At 37.0% G+C, this 20,539-nt stretch overlaps 1 protein-coding gene and 1 long non-coding RNA gene across 6 annotated transcripts in view; one reads left to right on the top strand and one right to left on the bottom strand.

Moving 5' to 3' along the window:
• CAPN7 (calpain 7) overlaps positions 1 to 20,539 on the top strand; it is a 35,917-nt gene that overhangs the window by 5,368 nt on the left and 10,010 nt on the right. For 3 of the 5 annotated variants that reach the window (XM_075493260.1, XM_075493263.1, XM_075493261.1), the window contains exons 3-16: positions 894 to 1,051; positions 3,279 to 3,346; positions 4,464 to 4,664; positions 6,190 to 6,276; positions 7,230 to 7,356; positions 8,100 to 8,185; positions 9,104 to 9,197; positions 10,798 to 10,944; positions 12,646 to 12,752; positions 14,319 to 14,439; positions 14,682 to 14,826; positions 16,642 to 16,741; positions 18,428 to 18,563; positions 19,015 to 19,090. In XM_075493260.1, the coding sequence (XP_075349375.1) occupies positions 894 to 1,051; positions 3,279 to 3,346; positions 4,464 to 4,664; positions 6,190 to 6,276; positions 7,230 to 7,356; positions 8,100 to 8,185; positions 9,104 to 9,197; positions 10,798 to 10,944; positions 12,646 to 12,752; positions 14,319 to 14,439; positions 14,682 to 14,826; positions 16,642 to 16,741; positions 18,428 to 18,563; positions 19,015 to 19,090 (1,653 nt within the window). Of the gene's footprint in view, positions 1 to 893; positions 1,093 to 3,278; positions 3,347 to 4,463; positions 4,665 to 6,189; positions 6,277 to 7,229; positions 7,357 to 8,099; positions 8,186 to 9,103; positions 9,198 to 10,797; positions 10,945 to 12,645; positions 12,753 to 14,318; positions 14,440 to 14,681; positions 14,827 to 16,641; positions 16,742 to 18,427; positions 18,564 to 19,014; positions 19,091 to 20,539 lie in introns of those variants that run through there. The other 2 variants (XM_075493262.1, XM_075493265.1) reach the window with 2 other exon arrangements.
• Positions 1,087 to 20,419, bottom strand: LOC142405607 (uncharacterized). The gene is made up of 4 exons (XR_012774243.1): positions 19,672 to 20,419; positions 16,202 to 16,303; positions 16,005 to 16,080; positions 1,087 to 2,652 (listed from the first exon to the last, which is right to left on the bottom strand). It is a non-coding gene; the product is annotated as an uncharacterized LOC142405607 (long non-coding RNA).

Here is a 20,539-nt window from a genome sequence, read left to right as displayed (position 1 = left end):
GATAACTTCACGGTTACTGGCAGGTTGCTATTAGAGATGACTTTGACCCCCCCAAAGCCATTTCTCCTCCTGGCTGGACAAACCCTGTTCCCTTAGCTTCTTCTCAAAAGGCCAAGTCCTCCAGCCCCAACCATCATTAGGGACCCGAGACTGGATGCAGTGTTCTAGATACAGTCTACTGAGTGCCGAGTAGAGGGTGGTAATTGCTTCCCCCCCCATCTCCTGGCTGTGTTCCTGCTGACACAGCCCAGGGTGCTGTTAGCCTTCATTGCTGCCAGGGGCCTGCTGGCTTGGGCTCACCCAGCTGTCCCCCAGGCCCTTCTCCACAGATCTGCACCCTGCAGGGTGTTAGTCCATCCCAGACACAGGGCATAGCATTTGTCCTGGCTGAATTTCCCAAGGTTCCTGTCAGCCTGTTTCTTTAGCTTGTCTGTGTCCCTTTGAATAGCAGCTGTGTCCTTGAGTGAATTGGTTTGGTGGGGTCTGCAGCCTTGATGAAGGTTCACTCTATCTTCTCCTTCAGGTTGTTAATAAATGTATTAAATGAGATAGACACCTAAGGAACTTGCATATTACCACAGGTGATGTGTTTTCACAAATGATGCGATATTTTACGTAATTAAACATCCTTGTCCTTAACGTAGTATGAAAGAGATTTTATTTGCATTATTTGACATGTGAAATATCCTGAGAGTGTATCTCTGCTGGGGGGGTGGGGGGCTGTTTTCTTGTCTTTGCAAAGCTGTTTTTAGCAAAGTTTAGAAAGTTTTTGTTTCCAGCCAAAAAATAGGTATTACCTATCTGATTAGAACTGCTAGTGTTTCAGTACCATGCTAAGGATGTCTTTACATGTCTGCCGCTGTAGAAAGCTAAATACTTTCTTTTTCATTTAGTTCAGTCACAGAACACAGATCCTCTGAAGTCAAAACAACAGTTGGACTTGGAGCGTGCACACTTCCTAGTTACACAGGCTTTTGATGAAGATGATAAAGGCAATGCAGAAGAAGCTATAGAGTTGTACACAGAAGCGGTGGAACTCTGTTTGAAAACAGTATGTTAAGCTACAGGTTAACTTGGTGGAATTATGTGATGGTAAGAAATTCTTCCACTTACACAAGTGACTGACGTTAAAGGCTGGCTTAAAAATGGAGTACCTGTATTTCTAAAAACTATTTTTTAATCTTTTTTCCACTGTTTTTTTTGTTTTGTTTTTTAGTACTTCTTCCAGTCTTTGTTATATTGCTATTCAACACTGAAATTTATGGGGACTTGTGATTTATATTTTTTTCCTCAACTGGATTATACTAAAAACTAGAAATATTCTGGAACTTCTTTTCATGCTAATTTTTGCCCTGGAGCAAATGCAACACTAAAACAGGAATTAAAAACAGTTAAAACTGAAGATGACTTGCTAATGTGTCAGCTATATTACTTTCTGACTACATTAAAGGAAGTAATTTAAGGGAAATTTCTGTAACAGTTTCTGAAAACATAATGGTCTACTGATGCCAAAACTAGTAAAAATACTACTTGATTACTCAGTGCTCAGCTTTAAAGCTGTGACAACTGAATTAAATTCACACTGAAATTAATGGTAAGGATGAATTGGCCATTACGTAAATGATGGAGAATAAAATTACAGGTACTGCTTTTTCCCCTTAAGTCCAGTTGCCTTAACTAACTCATTACAGGAAGAGCTCACCATCATAATGTAACTCCACCAAGTCTGTTTTTCTTTCTCCCCTCTCTTCCCTTTTTATAATGTAAATATATGTGGGTTGTTGGGAGGGGAATGTTACTTTTGCTACATGCTAGAGTAAAATCTTTCCTCCGAATTCTGTAAACTGGTTTTGTGTAGGCTAAAAAACCCTGGTGATACAGTGTAACCAGATGAAGAGTTAGTAGAACTGCTCTAGTTTTTCCACTTGAGCTGTTGGAGCAGAACTTCTTCAGTCTGTTACATAAAAACTTGGTGCGACAGCATACTGTTTTTCCTCTGTTGTGTCCTTCCTTCTGTTGTGTCACTGCATGCAAATATTACTTGCATATATTGAAATTAGTCTGAAATTATCTCATAAACAACTGCTTTTATCAAGTATGTCATGAAGTTTCTTTTAACCTTGACTAGCATATTATTTTGTGAAGATGACTGTAGGCTTTATCCCTCGGGGTGATCAAAAAGTACCTTCTTCTTCCCAGGATGAAAGAAGATTGAAGGAACTCTGCTATCTTGAAGCTTTGCTTCTGTCTTTCTCCTCAGTATATTCAGGTGGAGAGATTTGTTTCTTCCTTACCCTTGAAGTACTCAGAGAGCAGCCATTCCTCCTTTTCTATGACTGACTCCTAGATGGGTCTGCTGGTGTTCCATCTCCACTGCTTACCTTCATCCATCTTTCAAAGTCTTTTCCAACTGGGAACTCCAGAGTGTAATTCATTTGCAAATGAAAATAGTTGCTTATAGAGGGTGTTTCTAGTTTTGTTTCTTGGGGTGAAAGTAGCTTGCCTTTTGTTCCTCAGTTGACCTAGCTGACCTGGGAGAATCAGTCAAGGTACAAAGCTAGAACCTGAAACCTGCTTCTGGGTGTCACAGGAGAAGCCACAACTCATGTTGTGCCTCTTGCAGATTGCTTAGCTGCAGTAGCCATGCTCCATCTGTAAGGAAAGCAAAAGCATAAACTGGTTGTATGAGTAAACTGTCATGGCTGACCTCCCAATTGGGAGCAGAAGTTAGCACTCTTGATAGCCTCTTTTGGTGCCCTGTCATAGATTATTTTATGCCTTAGATGTGCAAGAACAAGATTTTTAACTTGCAAGCAATCTTGTTTGTTTGTATTTTATGAAAGTAAGCATTCAAGTTTATTTTTTTTCCTAAGTTACTATGATTATCTTTGACTCATTTGAGAAAAGAATTGGAACACGTCTAAGCTCGGTGGTATACCTAACATTTGTTTTTGTCTTCTTCCTGCCCATAGTGTTTTAATATGGTTAATTCTTCTGGCCATTTTTTTGTGTGTACAATGTTGCCCATGCTGAAGAATTTTAAATATCACTTTTGTTCCATGAACATTCGCTAGAACAGCAAAATTATATTTGCTTACTTAGTATGCTTTTTATGCTGAGATTTTAAAACAACATATTTGCTCATTTCAAAAGAGAATTGGAAAAAATAGCTAATTACTGTTTGCTCTAATCTATAAGTGTGGAATCTGACAAACTGAGCCTATAAAACCTGTGGGGTTTTTTGGGTGTGTAGCTTTTTCTTTTATTTTGCACTTAAGGCTACTGAAACTTCAGAAGCAGGCCTCCAGTCAAAACTGAAACAGCTGGCTCGACAAGCACTGGATAGGTGAGTGTTGCCAATGTTCGTAAACATTCTTGCTGTAGGGATAAGTGCATGCTCTGAGCTGGATTGTCAATCCAGTGTGTCTGTTGTGTACTGCAAAGAGTATGGATTCTGGGTAGACCTAGCTCCTGTAGAGTTCTTCTGGCAGATAGCTGCCAGCTGCTATACCGCTGAATATAGTAGCTGTTGTGCCAGCCCTCTGGGAATCTTGGGACATGGCGAATTAGGAAAGGACTCTGTATTCGTTAGTACCAATGTGCTACTCCAGTCTTCAGAGATATAAACCAGAGTACTATACTACAATTTTTGGCTTCTATAGAAATGTGAATTCAGGCCAGCACTAAGTCAGGGTGTCAGTGTCCCTTCATAAGGAAGACAGCTTGGAAACTGAGAAATACTTATCTTGACAGTAGCAATCTAATTGTATGGGTAGACCTAATGGACTGGAGTCTATATCTGAAACAAGTTACATGAGTGTAAGTTCAATGTAGCTCTTTTAAAATCAGCTGTATGATGGCGAACAACGGACTATGTTGGGCTAAGTTTCAGTATAAGCTGGTTTTCAGCACTTCTCAGTCTGTGTTCAAAAAAAACCCCCATATTTTGCATAAGTGTGACTATCCAGCAGCTTAATGCAACAACAACAAAATATGGTTCCTGAATACACAGTCTGCAAGTGGTTGAAATGCTGGGTTGTGAGAATGCTAGTGGGTTTTTACTGCTCTTGTAGCTGCTAGACAAATTAAATCCTGAATGTATGAGAGGACACAAATAAGTTTTCTCTTTCTGTGTTTCAGTGATCTTGTTCTGAGGTTCCAGATAATGAACACTTACACGAATTCTCCTATTAGCATAATTTAAAGGCGACAAAAATCTAACAAGTTCTGCTGAAAGTAGCTTATATATGAGTTGGAAATGCTATATTTTAATTGATTCTAGAACAGGAAAATAAAGAAGTACTGGCATCAGAAATTGATTTTTCTTAGGAAAAGTGGTGTTGGTCAACTTGGGCATTTGTTGATTCCATGTGACATATGTGGAAACATGAACCAAGCAAATCAATAATTGAACCATAACTGTTTTTATCATTGTAAACAAAATGCATTTTTATTTGCTTTAGAGCAGAGGCACTGAAGGAATCTGTGTCAAAGTCATCTCACAAGGAGAAGTCAACTGCAGCTAAACCAAATCAGCCAGTCAGAACATTCTTTCCATTGGGACCTGATTTTTCTTTAAATGATAAACCACAGACAGTCAGAGCAGTACAAGCTAGTGAATCTCAAGGTCAAAGATACACTGCAGAGGAGATTGAAGTACTTAGGTAAGTTGAAGACAAGTTTTTCCAAAATGTTATCATTTGTGCTTATGTCCTTTGTGCATCTTACACAGTAGATTGAAACAGCTGAAGCATGAGGTGTATAAACAGAGGGTTGGGAAACCACCTCTTACAAACCCCGTTACTGGTATTCCCTACACTTTAATAAATTCTTGTATTCTCTATGGTAATGTAATTAGTGGCTTTTATTCACAGAGCATACTTTCTAGTTTGTATTTAGAAGACAATTTCTTGTAACTGACTGCCAGAATTATTTTTCATAGCCTTATTTTTGTATGTTATACATAACCTACCTGACTGAGTTCATGAAAGATCTGGCTCTGAGAAGCCAAGGTACAAAGATGTTTTTATAGATTATACAACTACTACTTCACTGCAAATTGAGGAAGCATAATATTTTGTAGCACTGTGACTTCTGTTACATCCAGTTCCTTTTGCTTTGATTTTTATTATAGGTGAAATAAGCTACTACAAATAATCCATAAAACCTTTAGCCTAAATTGTGAATTTTGAAAACTATCAAATATATCTTGAAAAAAAATAAATGCATTGTCTGATAGGTGTTTCAACCTTCCTCCTACTCCCCATGCAATAAAAAAAGATTGTGACAGAGGTGATGCTCAACACTGTCCAGGATGTGATCATAAAACATTTAGTCTGCTTGTTGACTTTAGGGGACTTAAGTGGACTGAGGATATGGTCATGAAGATAGAAATGTATGTGTGTTTGAAAAGTTGCAGAGCATTAAGAATTGCCTTATTAAAATTTCACTTTTTTGCCTCTTGTAGTGCCTATGCAGTGAATGTTTCTGCTTCTGTGGATGGTTTGGGTGTTTTGGGGGTTTTTTATGTGTTGTTTTGGTTTTTTGTTTAACTCTTGCAAGAGAACTTCAAGTTGTTTCACATCTTTATCATTTGATTTAAAAATATTTCGCATACCTTTTTGAGTTAACTCCTTGTTTGAAACTTAAATTACATTCACATTTAAATATGATTCTCATTTTTTAGAAAGTGTTCTGTGCATTTTAGTAAAAAATGTACTAATAAACATGTGCAGTATTTTTGTTATTGTTGTTTGACAAAGTGTTTCAAAATACTGCCCCAATTAGATGAAATCTAAGTATTGTTAATCGCTGTCAATTTATCCTAAGACTCTCTTTAATGAGAAGCTTAAGGGACTTGAGAAATTCTATTTAGACAGATGTAGTTTTAAATGTGACTTCTAGAACTATGAAGAGGTTTGTGGCTGATAATCATTTCTATCCTGGCATGGCGACTTGTCCGCAGGTACATACTTGCAGGATTAGTGACTGAGCCATCAAGTACTGCACATTTCAAACCCAAATAAATACAGTGGTTGTTTCATTTTCAAGAGGTAGTTGTCTTGTTTTCAGAAGCATTGTGCCTTGTTAGTTTTTAAAAACTAATTTTGTTGTTAACTTCTGGAACTTAATCTTCGAAAGATAATAGATAGGTTTGTAACTATATTCTTTTTTTCTTATGACTTGCAGGAAAACTTCAAAAATTAATGGCATTGAATATGTACCTTTCATGAGTGTTGATCTGAGGGAACGTTTTGCCTTCCCTATGCCATTTTCGTAAGTGTGATTCAATTACTGAACTTTACTTTTGTTTTTATTTCCAAAGCTTTCCTATATTTGGTATTTCTATGTTTTTCTTTTTCAGAGTTTAAAATTGTTTAAGTAGGCTTTTAAGCATAATTCAGGCAGAGAGACTTAAATACTGCCACTTCCTTTTTCCAGTCTGATTTTAAAACTGTTTAATGTAAGCTGACCCTGCTCTGCAGTGGTTTTGCATTCATGTCTTCAGGCCTATAAGGACAACAATATATTTGGCTTTTTGGAGTATTGAGCTGGGCTGGCAGCTTGGGTCTGTTTCCTGATTCTGCTGCGTGCTAATGAGTTTAGCTCCCTCTGCCTCAGTTACCTGGAAAATGAAGGTGATAGCTGTTTCCTCTGTAAAGGACTATTCCGAGGAAGAGTGATATGTAACTGCTAGACCTTCATTCATGAACAATAATAATACGTTAAGATTACATAGCCATAATAGACAGACACCTGGGGTTGGTTTGGTTTGGGGTGGGGGGTTTTTTGTTTGTTTTTTTTGGTTTGGTGGGGTGTTTGTTTGTTTGTTTTTCAGTTTTCCACTAAAGGCTTGTCAATGAGACAAGCCTCAATATTTTCAGAACTAAAGAAACTTTTTAATATTAGTTCATCATATTGAAATAAAGTGAAGAATTTGAGTTTCTTCTGGTGTAGATGGCTTTTTGGAATTTCCTTCTCCTGTTCAGTCCTGTATGAAGGAAGCTCTTAAGTTTTATTTCATGCTTTTAATATTTTTACTTTTTTCCCTAAAAATCACAAACTTAGCAGTAGTGATCTTTGAAATTGTTTTACAGCTCTGTATACAAAGCTGTGTAATTGTGCATATTTTGCACCATCTATCAGATATGTGTAAGACTGGACATACCATGAAAAGCTTTTCTAAACGGCTATTCATTTATTTCTACTTTTTTCTCTCTTAAATCTAGTGATAAATGTGGGAAGTTACCATTATCCCCCAAACAGAAAGCAATGTTTGCCAAGTGGGTGCGACCAGATGACATAACAAATAACCCTACGATGATTTATACTGTATCAAGTTTCAGCATAAAGCAGGTAAATTGTTCCTAAAGAGAAATGTGTGCTGCTAGCGGTTTATTGCAGGGGATAGAAGACCTTCTTGTTCAAAAAGGAATCCCCAAATGTGAGAGTGGTTTCCTTGGTTCTCATGGGATTAAATAAATGAATAAATAGTATCACTTCAGATTTCATGCAGAATAAACAGGTATGTTAGCAGTGGAAGTGAAAATCAGAATTTGAATTCCAGCTGAAAAATCCTGTTTTTCCAGAAATAGCGGTAAGGTTAGTATGAAAAAAGGCAAGGTGTACTCTGCAGCAAATTGTTCACTTAATTTAGAGCGTGGAAAAAATAATGGGCAAGATTTTTAAGTTTTTATTTGACAGGAGGCAGAGTGGCCCATTGAGAATAGTGGAAATGTCTTGTTGCAGATGGCCCAAGCTATTCTAAAATCGGCAATAGATTATGCCATTGGATATGGTTTATATTGCACAACGTGTTTTGGGGAGGAGGGAATAAATGTGAATGAATGCTGAGGTATATGCACTTGCTTCTGATTGTCATTAATAATTCTAACTCTGGTTTGCTCTGTAGGGGCCTCATATTGAGCAAGCATACATTTCCTGCCTTTTTAGTAGTAACTTTGCTTCTCTTGGTTCAAATCCTTTCCCTTTTGAAGGGAATTACTAACTGACAATTTTCCTTCACTCCACACATCCCATTTGTCTTCCAGTATCTAAGTTATTGGTAAATGTCCTCACTGGTTTTCTTTTCTTTATAGACAATAGTGTCAGATTGTTCTTTCGTGGCATCACTAGCTATCAGTGCAGCATATGAAAGAAGATATAACAAAAAATTGATCACAAGGTAAGTAGCTGTTGCTTTCGAAGATCTTTTCAGACTTAATACTGCCAAGCTTTTGCAATATTCTATGACAGTTGGGCATAGTAAAAACTAGCATTTGTTTCACCTTCATCTCCCTGGGACTCGTGTGCCTTCAGCACTTCTGAGAGGGAAGCCAGCTTTATATAGATGTGTATACAGGCACTGGGGTCTAACTTTAGATGTGCTTTGAGGAGGAATAAATAGTTTGGAAGGTTTTGTTTGGTTTTTAATAGAAATTTTACTTATAATGCTTTATAGGTTTATTTTCCTACTTTGCTATGCCAACTGCTGTGCAACAGGTGGTCCATCTTGCACCTCATTGCAGAATTAATGTTAATGACACTATGTCAATTCCACTCGACTGGCACCCTGTAATAAATTTGGCGTGGGTTTGGCAGACTCTGCCAGGAGACCATTGCCAGACCAGTGTGTGAACGTTGTTCCTGGACTTTTTTGTTTTAACCTATACTCGTTAGAACTGAACTTGTGTTCTTTTCAAGAGCAGTGAGTTCTGCACTGTCTTCTCCTTCTTCAAATGTTTGACTTGTTATTCAGGCAAATACGGTATTTATACTACAAATACATAAATACCATTTGCTAAATAGTAAGATAAATTTGTTTGTCTTGCTTCTTTTGGAGAAACAATTAGGTTACTTATGTTGTTTTTGTCGCTATATTAAGCAGAGAACTGCAGTACGAGCCAGGCCTGAAAAGTAAAACCTATTTAAACATCACTGTCATTTTTACTAAATTTGAGTTGTTCTTTAATTAAAAATTCCATATTTATGTTCAGTGTAAATTCCAGAACCAGACTATGTTAATCTCACTTTTATTGTTAAAAGTGTATGTACAGCCAAGTCATTTATGTCACGATTTCCTCCGTTTTGTTTTTTTTAACAGTATAATTTACCCTCAGAATAAGAAAGGAGAACCAGAATATAATCCATGTGGCAAATACATGGTGAAGCTTCATATCAATGGTGTACCTAGAAAGGTAAATGGTTTGGGGGAGACTTGGTACTGTTACTGTTTAAGTCATATATTTTAAAGGCTTGGTCTGCTTCACTGTGAAGCTATGCTTGCATAGCAAAAACTTTAGATACTTTAGATAGTTTTGTTGGAAAGTGATTTTTAATTGTTAAACCTTTTGAGATTCATTTTGGTTGTGAAGTATGTAACAGAATGAAGGTACTTCTTCTACAGACATCTGTGAGAATAGCCTTACTCACATTAAATGCATTAAAAAATCTTTATATTGCTTAGAAGAATTATGAAAACCATACAGGAACAAAATTATGCATCCTATATTTATGAATAGGGGGTGCAAGTAATCCACTCTTCCACTCCATTTTAGAAAGTTAGTTACAGAACTAAAAAATACAGAGAGGGATGTCCAGGAAGAGTATAGACATGGAATGACCATAGAGGAATAATTCAAATGACCATAGATTTTTAGTAAGGGGAGGAGATGCCTGAAGATATATGACAGAACTTCATAAACTCACAAACAGCTTAATTTTCTTTTCAGTGCAATAAATAATGTATTTTTTTGTATAATACTTAACTGAGCACTGATTATCGCAGATCGTAGTAACTGATGAATGTTTATGGGAGTTCAAAAGTTGAGTGGTCATATGCATGGGGTGGGGGAGTAAGGGGAAAGTCCTCAAAGGCTATTAATTGCTAAGATACAAACTCTGGGTCAGGAAGTCCTTGAGTTGCAAAATTCTGGAATCTGAATGTTTCAGGAAAGTATCATTTATGTGCTTGCCTTGTTCTTGACACTTTTTCCAAAATATCTCCTAATGGCTGCCTTTTGCTAGGGTGATTGGCCATTTGCTCTTATGTGAGAAGGTTTATTCATCCCTGTGCAGACAGAATTTGACCAGAAAATGTGCTGTGTTGGTAGCCTGTATTGGTAACGGACTAATGTCAAAGTGAAACTGAAACATCTGTTCTGGGAAACTGTTTCAGACCACTACAAATACTGCAGTAACAATCTGTAATAATGCCAAATATAATCTACCTAATTTAAAGAAGAAATGTTAGTACTTTCATAACTGCTGCTTTGGGTTTTTTTTCCTTTCCAGAGAGAAGAAATTTAAATCTGAAGTAGAGACTATGAAAGCGATGTGACACATAGATACTTTCCTTATAGATAAATAACTGTTTGTTTTTCTGCTGGCTACCAAGCACAGTCCATGCTCGGTTTCCTAATTAGGTGAGGGATGTTGTTAGGCTTTTCTCTCCTTTTTCTAATGCTGGTAATTACACTGAACTTTCCTTTTTCAATAGATATTAGACACTTTACTCTTGTAAAGCATACTGTCATCATCCCCATTTTACATAGGGGAAAGCGAGGCAGGTGATCACAGGTCACCCAGTGGACCAGTGCAAGTAAAAGCTGGTGACAGAATTTCTTGTTCACTTGGGCAAACCACTGCGGGATTGATAGAGCTGTCCACATCTGAGAGCGATGGTCAGATCTGGCTGTCTGAGAAGCTGTATATGAATGAGAGTTTGGTTTTATTTTTTAAATACTTCCAAAATACTTCATTAGCTTTATGATGATTTTTCATTTGTTTTTCACACAGGTAATCATAGACGACCAGTTACCTGTTGATCATAGTGGGGAACTTCTCTGCTCTTATTCTAACAATAAGAATGAATTATGGGTATCGCTAATAGAAAAGGCTTACATGAAGGTCATGGGAGGATATGATTTTCCTGGATCAAATTCTGTAAGTACTAGATTATTGCTAACAGGCAAAAATTCCACTTAGATAGTCTTAGGTCAAATAACTTTCCTTCTAGTGAAATAAATGAGTTGCTTGGGAAGGTAAGTCTTGGGTTTGACACTTTCTTAATTTTGTTTCCTATTTCTTTCTTCACAAATATGCTTAGCTATACTTGATGAGATTTATTCCATCAAAATAGAATGAGCAAGACATCTTGATGGGCAGAGTTAATCTTAGTTCTCTGACTGCAGAATTTGGCACTTATAGTTGGGAAGTATATGTGTTTATATAGAGTCTAGATGAAAGTGTTGGGTAAAGTAATAAATGTTTTGCCCATATCGGTACTGCTGATTTTGGTTTCTAACTGTCATTCAATAAATAGGACAATTCTCCCTCATTAGGTAGGGGAGTCGGCTAGGAAAGGAACAGGCTAGTCATTTAGTACATGTTTATAGAGGAAGCAAGTACTTTGATCTGTCAAAGTTTATCAGATTGTTCCACTCATTTGCATAAATATGTAATGGGTTCCTATAATGTGGTTACTAAAGAAACAGTCATCATACTGCAACTAGGCTGACATGCAAATTATTCTTTTAAAGAGGGCTGGTTTACCGAAATGAGTAGCCTGCGTAATCTTCATTCGTTACTTAGGAAGCATTTCTGATTTTAATTTAAAATTCTTTAAAATTTTAACAGTATATTTTTGATTTCATGGTGCTATTCACATTCTAGTTGGTGTCTTGATAATTGCGTTCTTGGAGGGTATACTAGGTAATCATCACCTTTTGAAAAATGATTATGGAGGCAAATGTGGCTTTGTATAAAGGGTAAATGTAGCATACATTTTTACGTATGTTTATGTCAGTGTTAGGCTGCTTTGTTTTGGAGGACAGAAGCTGGTGACAATAGCTGTGTTTTATTCCCATTGTCGTCCTCTAACTTGCTATCTGGAAAAACAGCTTTACTTGTGACATTTAATTTCCACCCTTCCTGCCCCCTATGCTTTTGACTGTATTATAGCTTCCCTGTATAATCAGGGTTACTTAGTGGCTGTGTTGTACTTGTAATTCCTCAAGTTCCCACCCACCAGTGCTGGTTATTGACACTTCTAGCATTTATAGTCTCTGCTTTTGCTTTGAGGAGTACAAAGCAAAAGAAAAGGGAATAAGGAATATTTCAATGAGATGAAATGGGGAGATTAAAGCATCTTTTTATGGAAATACATGTCAGTGTCAGATTTACCAAAAAAAATTAAAAACCCAAACCCTGAGCCTTAGAAGTAAAACTTAAATAATTTAAAATGCATATATAATACCAAGGTTCCAAATGGTGCTTCTGAGACTGTGCTTTAAAAGTCTGTGAATCAACAAAATAAATAGAACACATCATAGAATTGAGCACAATTGATCATTTTCTTATGCTTCCATTGCACTGAAATTCCAATTTGTTTCATCAGTTCACTTTCCACCTTTTTTTTTTATTATTAGAGGTTATTTGGAAATGTTGTCCTAAACTAATCAAATAAGTTTTTGTTTGATTGGTTTCTTTAATATAGTCTTAATCTTGAGCCTTTTATGTGTAGAGCTATATTGTAACTTGTGTATACTTGATTTCTTTCAAAGTGCTATTATAATTTGTGTACAGACATCATGTGCTTATAGATGGATTATCTATTCTGATTTCTTTTGAATTCTTGCATTTCAGAATATTGATCTCCATGCACTGACTGGTTGGATACCTGAAAGAATTGCTATGCATTCTGACAATCAAGCTTTCAATAAAGATAGTACTTTCAGAATGCTTTATCAGAGGTAGAAGTTTGTTCTTTCCTAAGTAATTAAAATGCTTGCTGTGTAGTAGCTGTATTACCACTGTAAAAGCAGTACAGTCACCACTTATCCTTCAGTAGCATTTTGGTACTAATACAAATTGTGCTTTATAAAACCTCCATATGATTTCTGGAAGAAGACAAATTGAGGTATCGGTGGCTTTGATAGAACAGAAGAGTAAAATATTGTGGAATTTTTTTGTTTGAGGTGATTTTTCTTCTTTACATATGAAGAAAAAAAATAGTAGCCCATTTCTTGATGAAGAAAATGGAATATGAAGCCAGAGAAGAGCAGCTTGGAACCAATATACAAGTTAAAAGTGTTTAAAAAGTAGAAGGAAATGTGTTCTGTGTTCCCACAGAGTTCCCCAGAACTTTGGCATTGATCTGCTGTCCTTAGCAAGCAGATATAATATTTCTAATTGTATCACAAGATCTTGGTTATTTTGCCCCATTAGTAAATCTCCTGGAGGAGCAGCAAAAGTCTATCAAAACTGCAATACTGATCTTCAGACCTACCGTAATAATTCTACTTATGGTGAAAGATACAGCTGTAATTTATAAATGTCAGCTAGCAAGTACTTTGATTTCTTTCAAAATGGCTTTGTGCAACCAGTTTCTTAGGCATTTCAATGCCATAGAAGGGGGATGTTCTGACTGAAACATCTGCATTCATGATAAAAGAGCATGCCTCTCTTTCTACAATGCTTTTTCAGTTGGTTAGCAGCTCTCAGTTGATTGTCAACAACTTTTCAGATATTCCGGTGTTGCAATTTGGAGGTGTGACTGCAATTAGGATGGAATCTAGCCATTATAGCATCACTGTTGTTCACCTGTGCTAGGCTGAAAATGTGTCAATCCATAGTCCAGTGACCCTGTAAATTGTCTAGGGACACTGAGTTTGTACTTGGATTTTAGCATGGTCTAGGAAACATGCAACAATTATTGTTGTGAAAACACACTAGCAAAATTAACAATTGCAATTCAGAACAATTGCAGAACTCAGTTGTCGTGAGTTGACAATTCAGACCCTGTAAGGCCTATGCAGGGGGAACACAAAACTTTAGTGTAAACACCTGCAAAAGTATAGAAGCATGAACTTCTCATTCTTCAGGTTTTGGGAAGCTCCTTCAGAATCCTGGTGGTGTGACAGAGTTGTTAATTTGCTATATGCAGTGATTGGCTCAATGTTGATGAAACCACATCTGTGTTCAGCTGAAGATCTGTGAAGAGTATCTTTAAACAGTGACACAGATTGAACTTCAGGTTGATAAATGCTGATTTTTATTTTTTAAAATATGAAATTATATGAAAATAATAATTTTTCACTTAAAGCCTATACTTAAATACTGAAAGAAAATAGTTCCACTTTCTCAAGCTTTTTCAGGAGTGATTTCTGCTGACCAAAAAAACCCCCTGTATTCCAGTTTTTATAAAGCAGGGTCACACTAATGGACAGTATAAAAACATACTATTACAGTGTCTGGCAAATGTTAGTTTGCAATTTGCAAGATTTTAATTAAGCTATTTTTCACCTCTTTTTGAACAGATTTCACAAGGGAGATGTCCTTATCACAACAGCAACAGGGGTGATGTCTGAAGAGGAAGGAGAAAAATGGGGTTTAGTTCCAACCCATGCGTATGCAGTCTTGGATATAAGAGAATATAAGGTATCAAGTAAAACTGAAGATGTTTTCAGATGCCTGTTTAAAACCTGTCTGGCGTGGGTAGCTACTGATTTTTTGCTCTAATGGCTAATATAGTTTATTTTGTCTTCAGCTCCACTGGGAAATTCCAGAAAGCTTAATGATGCTGTATTTTCTTGAGCTATTGGTCCATATTCCATGTTAATATATATATAAAAATTACCTAGAGAAGATGAATCCAGCAATTTTATTTTGTATTTCTTTAGGGACTTCGATTTCTTCAGTTGAAAAATCCCTGGAGCCACTTACGTTGGAAAGGACGATACAGTGAAAATGACACAAGAAATTGGACCCCAGATTTACAAAAATACCTGAACTTTGATCCAAGAACAGCTCAGAAAATAGACAATGGTAATAAGGTTTAAAAAGTCACTATCTTTTCAGATAATATAGATCTTTGTGGTATATCCCTGCAGGAAGGTAGAAAGAAATGCTTAAGCACAGGGAGAGGGAGAGTAAAACAAATACTAGAAACTAAATAGCCCAAAAGTTTAGGAAGTATTTGTGTCTTTAAGTCTGTCATTTCAGGTTTGTCTGGGGTTTAAGTAATCTGGACTATTTAATATATCTCAAATTCATTGACAAGAAATTGCCTCCTTGCTTAAGTGTTGCTATCTCAGTATTTGGACGTGGGGGAGTTCAGTGCAAAGATAACATTCTGACAGTCAGCTGTGTAATGCTGCTTTTTAATACATGAATAGACTTTTTGTGTGTTTTTTTCCTCCAACATTTGCAAATATGTATCAACATGCTTACTGTAATCAGTATTTAAACTAGTCTTGCCTGTATTTGAAGTTATGCACTGGAGGTAAGTTGGGTTTATTCCCTTGCATTACATTAATATATCTATAAACAAATTTTTATATACACTCTATTTCCAGCTGTAAGAGTAGATTGAGATCTGTCTTTGAGACACTGGTACTACTATGTCACTGTCCAGAGAAACCACTTGGAATGATGCGCAGTGTTGTCCTGTCCCATCTTCCCTAGGGAGCAGCAGAGTGTAGCCTTTGGAAAGTCAGTGTGGGTTTGCTGGTGGAAGGGCAGGCTACTGACAGTTCTGCAGAAGCTGTGTTTTACATTGAGGAAGAGATACCTGCTCTTTTTATAGTACCCTAGTTGCTCTCTGTGTATCTCTGTAAGGGAGCCCTTTTGTTCAGTGCCACTCTGTTTTGACAACAGTATGCATCCAAACCCATTAAATTATAGCATTTATTGATAAGCCTTGTGCAAATACATAAGGAAAACTTTTGATTTAAATATAAGAATAGCAGCCCTGGCTTTGTGACAGTTATGAGAGATTAGCTCATTATTTATTTACCGATTCATTTAGTAAGGAATTTATATCTGTAATATATAGTAGTTAAAATTTATATTAAATTACATTAGTAATTTTAAGGGAGTTGTTCCTTCTGACTGGATTTACACTCTGGTGTTTTTGCCTATTTGTGTAGCTATTATGACTACATTTTTAGTGCTGCAAGATCTGCAACTGCCTGTGTCAGAGACTCGAATTATAAGGCTGTTACCTGTCTGAGAGTTCATTTCATCCAGAGTCTGTCAGCTTGCAGGCACTCTTGTTGGCTGGAGTTGCAGTTAAAGGAGCTATGGAGAATTAGAATAAATGCATGAGAATGTTGTAAAGATGAAGCAGATTCAGGGTGCCAAAGCAAGTCACGTAGGTGTTTGGATGAAGTATCTTAGAAATACATTCAAATGTACTCACGTGTTGATTGAATACTTGATTGTGCTGGATGACTACTGAAGTACGTTGTTGAATTGGGGGAACCTGTTTGGCTATGTAAATTCCCCCTCCGCCCCCCGAAACCTAGGAAAGGGGAAGGCAGGTCAGAATCACCTAATGATGTCTCTTTCAATACAACACATTCTCTCATACCTTTGCTTAGTGCTTGAGAATGAAAAGTGTTTTGACAGCTTCAGAAAGTCCTTGATGATAAGCAGACACTAACTTGTTTTTTTTGGTTTAGCTTTTTTGTTTTGGGGATTAAGTTTAAATTTAGAAATTTGGGCAATGTAGACATTACTACTAAGCTTTACAGAAATGTTGGTTTACATAAGCTGTATCATTTGCCTGGAAAGACACTTTCGAAAAACAAGTAAAATCAAGGTGTCTGTAAGGAAACAATAACAGCATTTCCTTTTTAGGCATTTTCTGGATTGCCTGGGAGGACCTGTGCCAGTACTATGATGTTATTTATTTGAGTTGGAACCCAAGTCTTTTTAAAGAATCTACATGTATTCACAGGTCGGTCCAAGAGATAAAACTTGCGTGTCGATATCTCACTAAATGTTCCAATGTGGTGTTTCCTTCCTTCCATTATTCCTCGTTACAGCTGAAGAGGTTGAACTCCAACCATGCTCTCTTGAGCCTGACTTTACACTTCCAAATTCTCAGCCTAGGCTTTGTTTTTGACTACTTCTGTAACATCATTGAAACTCCAGTGACCTTTGTGATGTTGCTGTGGACCTAAGGTTGTGTAACCAGATTCTGACCTCAGTCCCACATCTCTTTGCTGGAATAGAAATCAGATTTTTGCGCAGTCTGTGTTTTGTTTAAGCAATCACCAGACAGTGCTTGAGTGACCTAGCTTTTATTTGGAATTCATTTTCCTGGACAGTTGCAAGTCATTTGTGCAGTGCATGTTGTCTTTACAAGGTGTGTTCACTGATGTCAGAGTAGTTTAATTCTGTTTTTCACCAGTCGTAGTTATCATCAGTAATCTTCCTTGCCTGCTGATTTTTTTTTTTTTTTTTCCCTGAACATGATACCTGCCTCGTCCCTAGTATCCATCACATCCAGTCTTTTTGTCAGCCAGTTTGAGGATAAGTGTGTCTCAGTTTCTGAAAGCAAGGGTTTCTCTATTTTTCCACTCCACTATACTGCACTTTGCCACTGCTTCCACACTGTTTCTGTGTGTTAGCTCTGCACAAGCTCCTTCATCCATAGTACAACTGCTGAGTTTTATCTGTAAAGGCTCCTTACATCTTTTTGTTCAAATTAATTCTAAAATACACTGCAGTGACGTAACAAGATGAGGTAATGTGTATGCTAATCTCAAAGCTCATCTATTAGTCTCTTTCCTTATATTATTAGTGATCATCATACCTCTGTGTAGGGAAATACCTAGCACAGTGGTAATTGCCATAAAAAGTGGAATAATGATGGTGATAATTTGAAGAGCTTAGTTGACAATGCAGCCTTCCACACATGCTGTTCAGTTTTAAAAGTGTGGAAGAGTCAATGGGATTTATGAATAGTTTTATCCACTTCTGTTTCCAGCATGCCATGCTTTGCATTGTTGTCAGCACTTTTGGGGGGGGTTTTTTATACCTTATTTTCCTTGCCTAGACAGTTCATGAGGCAGCAGGCAGATTTTGCAATAGGGTACCTCAAAGATTTTTTTAATACTTCATGTAGGCACTCTTCCAAACATAAACCAGATCAAACTTTAAAAGAAAAATTGTCTGAATAAAAAACTGGAGGAAAAAATTTGGCAAGCTTTTAGAACTCACTGTAGCTTATGTACGGAGTCTTACAGTTACAAAAGCATAGGTGTTTTTCCCTTAATAATAAAAGTGGTGTGTGCAATCATTACAATAATTGGCTAGCCTGGGCTCCCTGAACAGCTCAGCTTTTTCTTTGCTTTGTGTGGTTGCAGTCACCATACCAAACAGCCAGTCTGTTTCTATTTAGCATTTTTTGTTGTCACGCTTGTATTGTAGTAAAGTCATTTATAAAACAAAATTGTAAGATAATGCTTTTGACGCTAATGCATTAGGTAACTCCTGTCCTAGCTTCCTGCAGAAAATTAGCCTTCAGTAACTTTGTTACTGATAATGGAGAGCTCTGTATATATGTAGGATTTGGAGTTAGTTTTCAAAGCACAAGTTAGTATCTTACTCACCTAATAACGTCTCTGTATTACTTTAGTACTTGGGATGCAAAGCAAGGTCCGGTGAAGGATGCCTACAGCCTGGCTAATAATCCTCAGTACAAGCTAGAGGTCCAGTGTCCGCAAGGTGGTGCTGCCGTCTGGGTTCTGCTTAGCAGGCACATCACGGATAAGGTGCCGGGTTCTTCTTCTGTATTACGACTTCTGCAACATCTTCGTAAATCTTTCTATGTAGCTTTCTGTTATTAGTATATTACTGCTTATGTTTTCATGTTCAGGTATGTATGCCTACTTATACGTATAAGTTTTAAATTCAGCAGGTACACGTACCTACAAACAAGATCGTTGAAATAGACCCAGGGTAAAAATTGAGATAAGCGATTATATTCCACCATAAAGGTTCTGAAGTAACTTTGAATCCCGGGGCCTGAACTGTTAAAAGTGAAATTGGTGGCAGTTTGTTTATTTCGGGTATTTTAAAAAGAATTGGATCGAGTATCTCAATAAATACAAATATCAGATCATACCATGTAGTGATCAAAGGGGATGATAGAATGTGTACTTGATTCTGATTAGTTACATTCCACAGAAGTGTACAACTCTACTTGATTTGTGTTTTTTATAGGATGACTTTGCACACAATCGGGAATTCATTACAATGGTTGTATACAAGACTGATGGCAAAAAAGTTTACTACCCAGGTTAGTGTACCTTAATTGTCAAGAAGATGATATTAGAAATAAATGAAGAATTGCAGAGGATTTTGTGGAGAGGAAAGGCACTGTTTTCTTTAAAACTAGATGCCTCACTCTAAGAGGTCAATCTTCTGAAATGGTTGTTTAGCCCTGTTTGACCACTTTCAACAGTCTGCACTGAAGGAATAAACTGAGCTGTACATGTTGGAAGCATGCTAAGAGGTCTACAAAGTCCTGCTGATACTTATTTTGGCACAGCATTTTCTTTATTATTCTGTTTATTTTGCAGCGGCAGTAGTTAATGTTTAGAGGGAACAGATGTTGTGCTTCTGTTTATCTGATAGCATAATTATTTCCCACATTTGTGAAATTATGTAAAGGTTTACAGCTTCCACTAAATGAAAATAATCAAGGTCGATTGTTCTGTGAACTTGTCTTAGTAAAGTACCTAAGCAATCTCATGTGAAACAGCTGAACACTTCAACATATTTCAAAGTATCAGGTATGGAATGTTTAAGAAAAATATTTAGATGTTCAAATTTTATCAGAGTATTACTCTTGGTCATTATAGGTCAGATTCTACTCACCTTGGGAAGAAGGGGCTTGGCTTTTGGAGCTGCTTTGTAGCTGCAAAAAAGCTATGTGTGTTTTATTTCAAGACAGGTAGCAGATCTGAAACACAGGTTGAGACACAGGAAGTAAAGGTAATGCCCCGGTTGAATGGATAGGGTAGACCGCAACTTTAAGGTAGAGCTAATAATGTCATATTTTTATTTATTCTTTACATCAAGTTAGAGGTCTCAGTGTAAAAATATTCCTTGGAAGAATTCAGTGAAGGTGCATCCTAGGACAGGTAGGATTTGGCCTGTTGCTTTTACAGATAGGGAGCCTCTTTAGAACCAGGGTTGCATTCAGGTAGCTGCTCATGCAACAGGTAATAGCAACAGTTAATTAGAGAGTAGCTTTTAAAGCTCTTTTCAACAAAGAGTGGAATTTGTGGGGGTTTTTTTCTGTTTGAATGGCTGGTAAGGGTTGCATTGTTCATCTCTGGTCTTGTTCCGTGAACTCTGCCAGCCAACTCCCTTAGAATCCAAGCTGTCTTTCTGCAGAAAGCATCTGTTGAGACCTGACCAAATCATCATCTGTTTTTGCAAGAGCTGATCTTGTTAAAGCGTCTGCTTCTCCTTACAGCCCAAGACATGCTTCTGGTGTTTCTAGTACTTGTAGCAGTGCTTATTTTACATGTGTGTCTTACTGAAAACATTCTTAAGTGGGCAAACCAAAGACATTTGTATAGTGGAGGGAATTGTTCAGTTGTGCTTGAAAGAGACAGTCTTCCAGCAAGACCACTAGCAAGAACTGGATGATTCATATGTTTTGTCTCGCTGCCCAAACTCTTTTGTAAACTTTAATCTCACAAGCTTAAACTCGTTTAAAACCTTCTTCCATGGAAAT

The sequence above is a fragment of the Mycteria americana genome, chromosome 2, assembly GCF_035582795.1.
Source record: "Mycteria americana isolate JAX WOST 10 ecotype Jacksonville Zoo and Gardens chromosome 2, USCA_MyAme_1.0, whole genome shotgun sequence".
Taxonomy (NCBI): domain Eukaryota; kingdom Metazoa; phylum Chordata; class Aves; order Ciconiiformes; family Ciconiidae; genus Mycteria; species Mycteria americana.
The sequence above is the reverse complement of the archived record's forward strand: the minus strand, read 5'-3'. Positions and strand labels throughout refer to the sequence as shown.